The 13,033-nt window shown below is 50.4% G+C and overlaps 1 protein-coding gene across 1 annotated transcript; it reads left to right on the forward strand.

Annotated features, from left to right (window-relative positions):
• The first annotated feature begins 249 nt into the window (after window positions 1–249).
• Window positions 250–10,850, forward strand: stx10 (syntaxin 10). The gene is made up of 8 exons (XM_033050753.1): window positions 250–385; window positions 2,227–2,396; window positions 3,187–3,281; window positions 5,909–5,971; window positions 6,504–6,620; window positions 7,825–7,931; window positions 9,481–9,575; window positions 10,493–10,850. The coding sequence occupies exons 1-8, from the start codon at window positions 351–353 to the stop codon at window positions 10,567–10,569; spliced, it is 759 nt and encodes a 252-aa protein (XP_032906644.1). The 5' UTR covers window positions 250–350; the 3' UTR covers window positions 10,570–10,850.
• The last annotated feature ends 2,183 nt before the right edge of the window (window positions 10,851–13,033 follow it).

Raw genomic sequence — 13,033 nt, forward strand, 5'->3', positions numbered from 1 at the left:
GGGAGAGAGAGAGGGGAGAGAAAGAGGGGGAGAGAGAGAGGGAGTGGGACAGAGACAGAGAGAGAGGGGAGAGAAAGAGGGAGAGAGAGAGGGAGAGAGAGAGGGTGGGAGAGAGAAAGAGAGAGAAAGAGAGAGTGGGAGACACAGATAGAGAGATAGAGAGAGAGGGGGGGGGAGAGAGGGGAGAGAGAAAGAGGGAGGGAGAGGGGGAGAAGGAGACAGAGAGAGAGGGGGAGATAGAAAGAAGGGGAGAGGCATACAGAGAGAGGGGAAGAGGGAGGGAAGGGGGGAAAGAGGGAGAGGGAGAGAGAGACTGAGTGTGAGATCAAGTGATCTGTGGAGCGGCCACCATGTCTCTGGACGACCCTTTCTTTGTAGTGAAGGGGTGAGTTGCCAACCAAATAAACCCCCTTCCCTTCTCCTCTCTGTGAGGGCGCGCTGACCGCCCAGCCTTTGCTATTCCTACAAAAAGATCATCTCTATCCTACTTGATTCCTATTCTGATCAACTGTTGTCTCTGTTTCTCGTAACACTTAAACTGTGAGGCTATTTTTCTTCTCTGTGAGGTTCTCCCACCTCCCCGTTCTCACCCGCCCGTGGAGTTTGCAGGGTTTCACCCTGCCACAGAGTGGGGAGGAGGGTTTTTCTGCAAGATAAAAATAATCGGAGCCGGTTAGACAAATAACAAATCTCAAGGCGAGTCGAAGCACGCCAGACGTTTCCTTTGCTCCAGCTGGTGTTAGCAATTCAACAATGACCAGATATCTTTAAAAGTTGCATTCACAGGTTGGTTGTTTTTTTGCAACAGTTTGGGGCAGGTAAATAACACCGCCGCAGGTACCAAAAACCCACACCTGGGACAGGTACATAGACGGATAGGAAAGGTTTAAAGTGACATGTGGGTCAGTGGGACAAGCTGAGAAATGCAACACTGTGGTGCAGCTGGTACAGCTGCTGCCTCACAGTGCTGGGCACCCGCATTTGGTCCTGACCTCCAGTGCTGTCTGTGTGGAGTTTGCACGTTCTGGTCGACTTGGACAATCTGGGCCGAAGGGCCTATCTCCTTGCACGATGACTCCATGATATGGGGCATCTTGGTCGACATGGGCGAGCTGGGCCGAAGGGCCTGTTTCCGAGCTCAATGACTCCATGATATGGGTGAGCATGGATAAGTTGGGCTGAAGGGCCTGTTACCCTGCTGCATGATTCCATGAGATTGGGCCCTTTGGTCAGCATGGGTAAGTTGGGCAAAGATAGATCAGGCATGTACAGACTCAACGGGCCGAATGGCCTAATTCTGCTCCGATGTCATGATATGTCATGTTGTGATTGAGTAGGTTCACGAGATTGATCCCTGGGATGGCGGGACTGTCCTATGAGGAAAGATTGAAAAGACTAGGCTTGTATTCACTTTAGCTTAGAAGGATGAGGGGGTGTTTTATAGAAACATATAAAATTATAAAAGGACTGGACAAGCTAGATGCAGGAAAAATGTTCCCAATGTTGGGCGAGTCCAGAACCAGGGGCCACAGTCTTAGAATAAAGGGGAGGTCATTTAAGACTGAGGTGAGAAAAAAACATTTTCACCCACAGAGTTGTGAATTTGTGGAATTCCCTGCCACAGAGGCCAAATCACTGGATGGATTTAAGAGAGAGTTAGATAGAGCTCTGGGGGCTAGTGGAGTCAAGGGATATGGATTGGGGACGATCAGCCATGATCACAATGAATGGCGGTGCTGGCTCGAAGGGCCAAATGGCCTCCTCCTGCACCTATTTTCTATGTTTCTGTGATACCATGATGGAGCACAAAGCCCGTTGAGTTGGCACTGACATCAAGCATCCATTTTCACTGATCCCATTTAATGTTCCCCATCACCTCCATGGAAGCCCCAATAGTGTTGTTCCATAGAGAAGCTCTCCCTTTATCCTGCGGTTAGAATGACTCATGCTACCGGGATACCTCTGACCCTCCGTCACAGTTTAGTTTAGAGATACAGCACAGAAACAGGCCCTTCAGCCCACCGAGTCCCCACCGACCTGCGATCACCCGTTCACACTAGTTTGATGTTATCCCATGGGGAGTGTGTAGGGGCGGTGAGGTGTGGGAGGGGAGGTGTGGGGCGGTGGGAGGGGAGGGGAGGTGTGGGGCGGTGGGAGGGGAGGGGAGGTATGGGGCGAGGGGAGGGGAGGGGACGGTGCATCTGATGTGCCTGCTTTGTGCCACAGGGAGGTGCAGAAGGCGGTGAACTCTGCGCGGGGGCTGTACCAGCGATGGTGTGAGCTGCTGCAGGACACGCACAGTGTGGGCAAGGAGGAGTATGACTGGACCACCAATGAGCTTCGCAACAGCCTGCGCAGCATCGAGTGGGATCTGGAGGACCTGGACGAGACCATCGATATCCTCCACAGTCCCCCCCCCCCCCCCCCCCCCCCCCCACTACTCACTCCCCCCCCCACCCGCACCTCCATTCCCCAACTACCCCACTCCTCATCCCACCCCTCCCCATGACGAGACCATCAATATCCTCCACAGTCTTGCCTCCCCACGCTGCATTTCCCCATCCCCACCCCCCTCCATGTCCAACTTTACCATCCCCCCCCAAACCCACTCCCCCACCGCCCCCCCCCCCCAAGCCCACTCTCCCATCCCTCCCCCCAAACCCACTCCCCCACCCCAAGCCCACTCCCCCCACCCCCGTCCAACTACCCCATCCCCCCCAACCTACTCCCCCACCCACCCCAAGCCCACTTTCCCATCCCCCCCAAGCCCACTCCCCCACCCCCCCCCAAAGTCCAACTTCCCACCACCATTCCACTCCCCATCCACACAACACATTCCACCCGCCTCTCCCCACTCTCAACTCCTCACTCCCCACCCCCTCACCCCCACGCGCAGGGCCCACTCCATACCCCACCCTTCCACTCCCCCTCTCCCTCTTGCCCACCCCCCCCCCCCCCCCCCCCGCCCCTACCCCTGCTCCCAGCTTGGACCCGGTGGGCCGAAGGGCCTGTTTCCACACTGTATCTCTGAACTAAACTAAGGTAAGTTGACCGCTAGGGCATAAACCTGGTCACAATCTCTTGCTGACTTGCCCAGTATTCTGCAGGACACTGGTCTCCCTCTCTCTCTCTCTCTCTCTCTCCCCACTTTTCCTGGATTTTTATTCCTCCTTAATCCTCGTGAACGCATTGTGGAATCGAACCCTCGCAAGTTCAAGATTGAGCCGGGGGAGCTGTTTGAAAGGAAGGCGTTTGTTGTGCAGACCAGGCAGACGGTGAAGGTAGGCTGGACCACAACAACACCATCTACATTGTATAAGTGTCTACTAATAGACAATAGGTGCAGGAGTAGGCCATTCAGCCCCTTGAGCCAGCACCTGCCATTCAATATGATCATGGCTGATCACCCCCAATCAGTACCCCGTTCCTGCCTTCTCCCCATATCCCCTGACTCCGCTATCTTTCAGAGCTCTATCTAACTCTCTCTTGAAAGCATCCAGAGAACCAGCCTCCACCGCCCTATGAGACAGATTCACAACTCTGTGTGAAAAAGTGTTTCCTCGTCTCAGTTCTAAATGGCCAATCCCTTATTCTTAAACTATGGCCCCTGGATCTGAACTCCCCCAACATCAGGAACATGTTTCCTGCCTCTAGCGTGTCCAAACCCTTAGCAGGTCTGAAGAAGGGTTTCGGACCGAAACGTTGCCTATTTCCTTCGCTCCATAGATGCTGCCGCACCTGCTGAGTTTCTCCAGCACTTTTGTCTACCTTAGCAATCTTCTATGTTTCAATAAGATACCCTCTCATCCTTCTAAATTCCAGAGTGTACAAGCCCAGCTGCTCCATTCTTTCGACATATGACAGTCCTGTCAGCTCAGGAATTAACCATGTGAACCTACGCTGCACTCCCTCAATAGCAAGGACTATGGATTGTGTAAGAAGGAACTGCAGATGCTGGTTTAAATCGAAAATAGACATAAAATGCTGGAGTAACTCAGCGGGACAGGCAGCGTCTCTGAAGGGAAAGAATGGGTGATGTTTCAGGTCGAGACCCTTCTTGATTAATCTTGCTCAGTCTGAAGAAGGGTCTCGACTCGAAACGTCACCCATTCCTTCTCTCCAGAGATGCTGCCTGACCCACTGAGTTACTCCAGCATTTTGTGTCTACAATTTAAACCAGCATCTGCAGTTCCTTCTTACACTATACATTCCTGTATGTGTAAACATGCATAAAGAATTTCATGGTGCAGCTGCAAGTGTGACAAATAAAAGTATAATTGAACTATTGAATCAAGCTGTCTACAGTGGGCAGGTAAATAAAGGTACAACCTGGAATATTGGCTCAGGGAGGGAGTGGTGAGATGGCAGAGATTAGAGACATTGGTTTGAGAAACAAATATCTGGAGGAACTCAGCGGGTCAGGCAGCATTGTGGATGGAAGGTGGCGATGGTTTGGGTCAGGATCCTTCTTCAGACTTGAACCAGCGTCCGACCATTTCCCTCCACAGATGCTGCCTGGGCCGCGGAGTATCTCCAGCTGTTACACTTCCAGCATCTGTAGCCTTGTGACCCCTGAGAAATTGGTTTGTTGTTGTATTGTATTGTATTGTATTCAAATTGTATTGTATTCAAATTTATTGTCATTGTCTCAGTTAGAGACAACGAAATGAATTTCCCTTACAGGCAGTATCATAAAAATAAAAATAAATAAATAATAATAAATAATAAAACATATTGATCACAGCATATTGATCACAGCCATGGTCACAGGCCGGCTGGTAAAAGGAGAGAGATAGAGAGAGAGTGGGAGGGAGGGAGGGGGAGAGAGAGGGGGCGAAAGTGAGAGAGAGGGGGTGAGAGAGGGGGTGAGAGAGGGGGGAGGGGGAGAGGGGGTGAGGGGGGGAAGAGGGAGAGTGCCACAAGAGCAGATAAAATGTATTGTAAGCAATTTTGTGCTCCATATCTGAGGAAGGATGTGCTGGCGCTGGAGAGGGTCCGGAGGAGGTTTACGAGCAAGATTCCAGGGATGACTGGGTTAACATACGATGAGCGTTTGACGGAACTGGGCCTGTACTCGCTGGAGCTTAGACGGATGAAAGTTGAAACTTACCGAATAGTGAAATCTCTGGATAGAGTGGATGTGGAGGCCAAGTCAATGGATATTTTTAAGGCAGTGATAGGTAGATTCTTGATTAGTACGGGTGTCAGGGGTTATGGGGAGAAGGCAGGAGTATGGGGTTAGGAGGGAGAGACAGATCAGCCATGATTGAATGGCGGAGGAGACTTGATAGACTGATTCTGCTCCAATCACTTATAAACTGTGACTCTTTGTGGAGTTAATAGGGGGATTAAATGTGGTACCGACCTGAAACATCACCTATTCATGTTCTCCAGAGATAATACCTGACCTGCTGAGTTACTCCAGCTCTATGTGGCATTAAACGTGGTGGGAGTGGGTTCCAGAGAATCAGTAAAACTTTAATTCCAGAGGCCCCAACTTTAATATGTGGAGCCGGACATAAGTTAGCAGCGAGGTTTGTGATTCTCCCAATTCAGTGATACTTTATTGTTAAGTAGCTAGGTACAGTGAAATGCTTTGTGCTTGCAGCCAACCCAGTATAATTAATCAACCACACCTCACGTAGGCAGTACACAAGAGTAGCCATGTTTCTGGCAGTGACAAAGCTACATCAAGTTAATCGGACAGTCCTATCTTCTGCTCACATTGGCAATCCAGGCCTGTCACTACTCGTGGCAGCAGGAGGCCCTCCCCCCCCACCAGGCCCCCCCCACCCATCTTGGTGGACCCCCAAGTTCCTTCGCTCCGTAGATGCTGCCTCACCTGCTGAGTTTCTCCAGCATTTTTAATCCACCTCCCAATGGTCATTTCTCCCTTCTGTCTTGGCAGGAAATGAAAGACCACGTTTCCAGTCCTTCTGGTGTGACGTTTGCTGAGAGGAATGAAGGAGAGGTGAGTTGATTTGTATCCCACCCCCCTCTCTGTTGAATCCATGGGGCAGTGATAGTGACCCTGGTTCGATCCTGACTTCAGGTGCTGTCTGTGCAGAGTTTGCACGTTCTCCCTGTGACCACGTGGGGTTTCTCCGGGTGCTCCGGTTTCCTCCCACACTCCAAACACGTGCAGGTTTGTAGGTTAATTGGCTTCAGTAAAAATAGTGAGTAGGATGGAACCAATGAATGGGTAATGGATGCGTGACGAAGGCTTGTGGGGCTTAAGGGCCTGTTTTCACGCTGTATCTCTAAACTATACTGAACTCCACAAATTAACCTAAAAAAGCCCGCACGCCTTTGGGACGTGGGAGGAAACCGGAGCTTCAAGAGGAAGCCTACGCAGTCACAGGGGGAACATGCGAACTCCGCACAGGCAGCAGCGGAGGTCAGGGTCGACCCTGTGTCTCTGGCAACCTGTGTGAGGCAGCAGCACTACCAGCCGCGCCGCCCTGCCGCCCATTGATGTGCTGTTGTTGTTGTTGCTGCTGCAGAACCTGTTTGTAGGGATGGACCCCCTGCGGAAGCCCACGGATCAATATATACGCCTGGACCAGGAGGTGGAGACGGCTAACAGCCCATACATAGAGGACCAGCGGGCACAGCAGAGGGTATGTACCTGGAGTATGTCCCCATTGGATGGAAGAGGCAGGAGGGAGGGTGCACGTGAGTGAGAGAGTTGTGAATTTGTGGAATTCCCTGCCACAAAGGGCAGTGGAGGCCAAGTCACTGGATGGATTTAAGAGAGAGTTAGATAGAGCTCTAGGGGCTAGTGGAGTCAAGGGATATGGGGAGAAGGCAAGCACGGGTTATTGATAGGGGACGATCAGCCATGATCACAATGAATGGGGGTGCTGGCTCGAAGAGCCGAATGGCCTCCTCCTGCACCTATTTTCTATGAAAGACTATTTTTTTTAACCCCGTTCACATGTCCTAAGGTGTTTCAGTAGAACAGCTAAAATATCGGACTCCAATCTCCAAGGCTTGAGCAAGAGGTGTGGAGCTCTGGGTTCAAGCAGCTGAAAGCACAGCCATCAACGGTGGAGGGATGGGGAAATATGAACCATGTGGTGCTAATGGAATCATACAGTGTGGAAACAGGCCCTTCGGCCCATCTTGCCCACACTGACCGAGGTACCCCATCTGAACTAGTCCCACCTGTCCGCATTTGGCCCATATTTCTCTAAACCCTCCCTATCCGCTTACCTGTCCAAATGTTATTTAGAAAGGTTCCCATCCAAAACGCCACCTTTTTTTCCAGCGATTCTGCCTGACCTGCTGAGTAAAGGGCCTGTCCCACTTTCACGACCTCTGCCGAGTTTTCCCTTGACACGTACTCGCAGCATGGTCGTCACGAGGTCGTAGGTAGGTTGTGATGCTAGTCGTAGGTACTCGTGGCATCAAGTAGGTCGGGGTGTTTTTTCAACATTTTTTCACCCAGAGAGTTGCGAATTTGTGGAATTCCCTGCCACAGAGGGCAGTGGAGGCCAAGTCACTGGATGGGTTTAAGAGAGAGTTAGATAGAGCTCTAGGGGCTAGTGGAATCAAGGGATATGGGGAGAAGGCAGGCACGGGTTATTGATTGTGGACGATCAGCCATGATCACAATGAATGGCGGTGCTGGTTCGAAGGGCCGAATGGCCTCCTCCTGCACTGTTTTCTATGTTTCTATATAAAGCAGTGATTGATTAGGAAGAGTGTCAGCAGTTATGGGGCGAAGGCTGGAGATCGGGGTTGAGAGGGAAAGATAGATGAGCTATGATTGAATGTTGTGGGGGAGGTTGTGTGGTAACTTGACCATTGCTCTCTGTGCAGCTAATATCAGATCAACAAGACCAACAGCTGGAACTGGTGTCTGGAGGCATTGGAGTCCTCAAGAACATGTCGGGCCGGATAGGCGATGTGCTGGATGAACAGGCAGTGTAAGTAATAAAGGCACTGAGGTCTAATCAAATAAAGGGCCTGTCCCACTCGGCAATTTTTTCGGCGACAGCCGGCATCATAGACTGACGTATCAGGTCACCGAAAAAGCACGGCGTGTTGTTTCAAGTGTTGCAACATTTTTTTTTTCCGCCGCTGGATATTGAGATGTTCAAAATCCTTTGGCGACCCTGATATGACGCCGGCAGTCGCTGAAAAAAACCACCAAGTGGGACAGGCCCGACGACAGATGGCACAATGGGCTAAGTGTTCGGCTGGCGACCGGAAGGTGGCCGGTTCGAATCCCGCTTGGAGTGCATACTGTCGTTGTGTCCTTGGGCAAGACACTTCACCCACCTTTGCCTGTGTGTGAATGTGTGTGAATGTGTGTGAGTGATTGGTGGTGGTCGGAGGGGCCGTAGGCGCAGATTGGCAGCCACGCTTCCGTCAGTCTGCCCCAGGGCAGCTGTGGCTACAGAAGTAGCTTACCACCACCGAGTGTGACTGAGGAGTGAATGAATAATGCGATGTAAAGCGCCTTGAGTATTAGAAAGGCGCTATATAAATCCCATCCATTATTATTATTATTAAATGCTCAGCAACATCCCACCCATCAAATTCTATCCACGGACTGATTAGTGAGTGAGATGAGGGTTTGCAGGTTAATTGGCCCTCTGCAAATTGCCCTTAGTGTGTGAGGAGTGGATGTGAAATTGGGATGGCTTCAAACTAGTGTGAACGGGTGATCGATGGTCAGGGTGGGCCGAAGGGCCTGTTTCCGCGCTGTATCTCTAAACTAAACTAAAACAAAAAATCATACAGCAGACCTCTCACCTTGGCAGTACACAAGAGTCGCTGTGTCTCTGGCGCTGTCAAAGATATAAATGTTCTATCTTCTGCCTGCCGCTGCATGTGGCACCCCACTTCTGGGTCTCCCCTCCATTCTTGGTGGCCCCCCAATGTCCCCCCCCCCCTTCATGCTCGGCACCCCCCCCTTCTTTGAAGCTGGCGGCTCAATCCAGAGGTGTACCATCCTCAGGGACAGATGTATCCCGTTGCATCTAATCCTCAGTGGGTCAGGCAGCATCTGTGAAGAGAACAGACAGAACGTTCTCTCCACAGATGCTGCCTGACACGCTGAGTTCCTCTAGCGCTTTGTGCGGTTTTTTGCTCCAGATTCCAGCATCTGCAGTCTCGTGCGTCTACATCTGATCCTCGCTTCTCTCTCCCCTGACTCTATAAGTCTGAAGAAGGGTCTCGACACAAAACGTCACCCATTCCTTCTCTCCAGTGATGCCCCTGTCCCACTTAGGAAACCTCTGGAGACTTTGCGCCCCACCCAAGGGTTCCCGTGCGGTTCCCGGAGGTTTTTGTCAGTCTCCCCTACCTGCAACCTCCGGCAACCACCTGCAACCTCCAGGAACCGCAGGGAAACCTTGGGTGGGGCGCAAAGTCTCCAGAGGTTTCCGTTCAGGTTTCCTAAGTGGGACAGGGGCACAACTCCAGCTTTTTGTGTCAGTCTTCTGACCCTCATTTGCTTCCCTGTTGCAGGATGCTGGATGAATTTTCCCATGAGATGGACAACACACACTCCCATATGGACAGCACAATGAAGAAATTAGCCAAAGTTTCTCACATAACCAATGGTAAGTGGTAAAGATTGGGTCGACTGGGCTTGTATTCACTTAGAAGGATGAGAGGATATCTTATAGAAACATAAAAAATTCTTAAGGGATTGGACAGGCTAGGTGCAGGAAAAATGTTCCCCATGTTGGAGGAGTCCAGAACCAGGGGTTCTAACCACAGTTTAAGAATAAGGGGTGGACCATTTAGGACTGAGATGAGGAAAAACCTTTTTTACCCAGAGGGTTGTGAATCTGTGGAATTCTCTGCCACAGAAGGCAGTGGAGGCCAATTCACTGGATGTATTCAACACCGAGTAAAAAGTAACCATTTTTTTCATCACGAGTATTATTTATATAATTTTACCCGTGGACATTTTTCACGGTGTTGAAAAAACGTCACGAGTTTACCGGATTTCCCCGAGTACCTACCGCTACTCATACGAGCCGCTACGGGACATCCACGAACCCGCTACGGGCATTCTCCGAGTTCGAATCAGGGGAAAACTCGGAAGAACTCTTGAATCACCACGCACAGTGGGACAGGCCCTTAAGACAGTAACTCTACCGCTGCACCACCGTGCCACCTTGTACCTGGTACTTGTTCGTGGACCAACACTAACAGTGAGCCGCATAGCAAAGTTGCTGCATTACAGCGCCAGAGACCCGGCTTCGATCCTGACCGCGGGTGCTGTCTGTACGGAGTTTGTACGTTCTCCCCGTGGCCCGCGTGGGTTTACTCCGGGTGCTCTGGATTCCTCCCACACTACAAAGACGTAGGTTAATTGTCTTGGTGAAGTTGTAAACAGTCCCGAGTATGTAGGATAGTGCTAGTGTGCGGGGATCGCTGGTCGGTGCGGACTCGGTGGGCCAAAGGGCCTGTTTCTGCGCTGTTTCTCTAAAGTAAACTAAACTAACCATTGCTCCCTCTGGTTTGGCAGCTCGCCGGCAGTGGTGTGTGATCATCTCACTCCTTGTCATCCTTGTTGTGGTCCTGGTCCTGATATTCACCCTGTGACCGGCGGGTTGCAGCTTTGACTTTGGTATTAAACGGGATGGATTGGGGGTGGGGGGGGGGGTGGGGGTTTGTTGGCTGCGTGAGAACGGTGGGCAGCTGGAAGACATCTGTGCCGGCAGATTGGGAGCGACGTGCGCGGAGTCCAGTCCAGTCGGTGGCAGGACAACGGCCCATTTGTCTACAACAACGCAGTCTGAAAATACATTGCCAAACCTGACCAAAATACATGACCAAACTTGCTGTGCTATGGCAGAAGAGCAAGGTATGTAAAGAATCGACTTAAAAAGAAAAGTCACTTGTAGAGTGTAGAATATGTATTATGGACACAGGGTAGTTAGTATCCTCCCTGTTGGTTGAAACATTATCTTCAATCGTTTTAATGCATTCAAATCTGTACAGTTGATGAAAGGACCCCACTCTGCCAGCCACTGGCCACACAGCGGTAGAGCTGCCAGAGACCCAGGTTCGATCCCGTCTACGGGTGCTGTCTATACGGAGTTTGTATGTTCTCCCTGTGACCGCGTGGGTTTTCTCCTGGTGCTCCGGTTTCCTCCCACACTCCAAAGACGTACAGGTTTTGTAGGCATATTGGCTTGGTAAAATTGTAAATTGTCCCTAGTGTGCGTGTGGGATAGTGTTAGTGTGCGGGGATCACAGGTCTGCGCGGACTCGATGGGCCGAAGGGCCCGTTTCCACGCTGCATCATTGTGCTAACAAGTGTGCCTTAAATTCTAAAGCCAGATTTCTACAGGTGCCCCTTACCAAAGGAAGGATTGGGGGAATTGGGGCAAGAGTGATTGTGATAGGTCTGGACACTGGTGTGGGTCAAGCATGCAGACTGGAGATCCAGTCTCATAAGGAATTGGAGTGGAATTAGGCCATTCGGCCCATCAAGTCTATTCCACTATTCAATCATGGCCGATCTATCTCTCCCTCCTAACCTCATTCTCCAGCCTTCTCCCCATAACCTCTGACAGTAGTGGTCAGCTGTGCCTTACTCTGTCCGCTCTCGATCAAGTCTGACTCCAAAGTGGAAGAGTTTCTCTTCTGGACACAAGGGGCCTTGTATTTCTTCTAGCTTCACATGGTTGCGAGTAGCAAACTTGCTCCACAGTGCTCAATGTAAATAACTACGCTGACATTCCCGTTTGTTGCTGAGATGTTGTAGCTCTGAACAATGAAATTTCTCAATTAGACTCCAGCTGCTCTCCCAAGCACAGGTTTAAAAGTCCCATGGGTTTATTAGTGCGGGTCAGTGGAGTAGCTGCCTCCCAACACCAGAGACCCGGCCGGGTTTGATTCCATTCATCAAGTGTAGAATCAGCCAACAGAGCTTTGCACTGCAGTTTGGCACAGTGGTAGAGCTGCTGGAGGTGATCGATCGACCCAGGTTCGATTCCGACAATGTGTGCCTTCTGCGTGGAGTTTGTATGTTCTCCCTGGATGCTCCAGTTTCCGCCCACGTTCCAAAGATGTGCAGGTTTGTCGATTAGTTGACCCTGTAAATTGCCCCGAGTGCAGCGAATAGACAGGAAGATGGGATAACATAGAAGTCGTGTGAACGGGTGATCAATGGTCGGCATGGACTCACTGGGCCGAAGGACCTGTTTCCAGGCTGCATCTTTGATTAACTTTGAAGAGCCTGGTTGTTCTCCTGTGTCCTTGAAAAGTACCTAAGACAGAGTCGCAGTTTGGGAGTGCAAAGCAAGCATCTCTGACTGATCCCTGCCTTGCACCCCCACACATTCACTTACCTCAGCCTTCAGCGAATTAAGAGCCAACTTCTGCCTCTACACGAGTTGGAGAGAGGTTTATTAAAAAAAAAAAAATGGTATTTACATCTGCATTTCTGCTGCACTCTGTAAGGAATGGGAAACACAGCCAAGAGCACTTTCTATGCTGTTCAATCTTCTGAAGATTCAGCTCTCCCAGCCTCCACGACACAAAGAACATGATCAAATGGTACAAATTAGCAACACTTTATTTCATTGTGTATAGATGCCAAGTAAGTTAGTACTATTATTTTTGTACATGTTAACCTGCGCATCGTTTTCAGTATATATTTGCTTCTTCTTGCTTTTACAATAGCTTTTTTTCTCCCAAACATTTAAATTATGTCAAAAATTCTTCGGCTAAGTTTGTGGGAATAAAAGTAATTTAAAATAAACCAGTGTCTTACTCCCATTGTCTTTAAACGACGGCAGCAGAGTTTGAGCAGTGGAGTGCTGTTCAGTTAAAAAGGTTCCAAATCAGATACCAGAATGACAGATATCAGAACAGCACCTCATATTTCACTTGGGTAGCTTACACCCCAGCGGTATGAACATTGACTTCTCCAACTTTAAGCAGCCCTTGCTGCCCCTCGCTCTATCTCCTCTCCCTTCTCCGACCAGTCTTACTGCCTCCGACTACATTTTATCTCTGTACCGCCCACTCCCTTGACATCAGTCTGAAGAAGGGTCTC

Source organism: Amblyraja radiata, chromosome 35 (genome assembly GCF_010909765.2).
Source record: "Amblyraja radiata isolate CabotCenter1 chromosome 35, sAmbRad1.1.pri, whole genome shotgun sequence".
NCBI lineage: Eukaryota > Metazoa > Chordata > Chondrichthyes > Rajiformes > Rajidae > Amblyraja > Amblyraja radiata.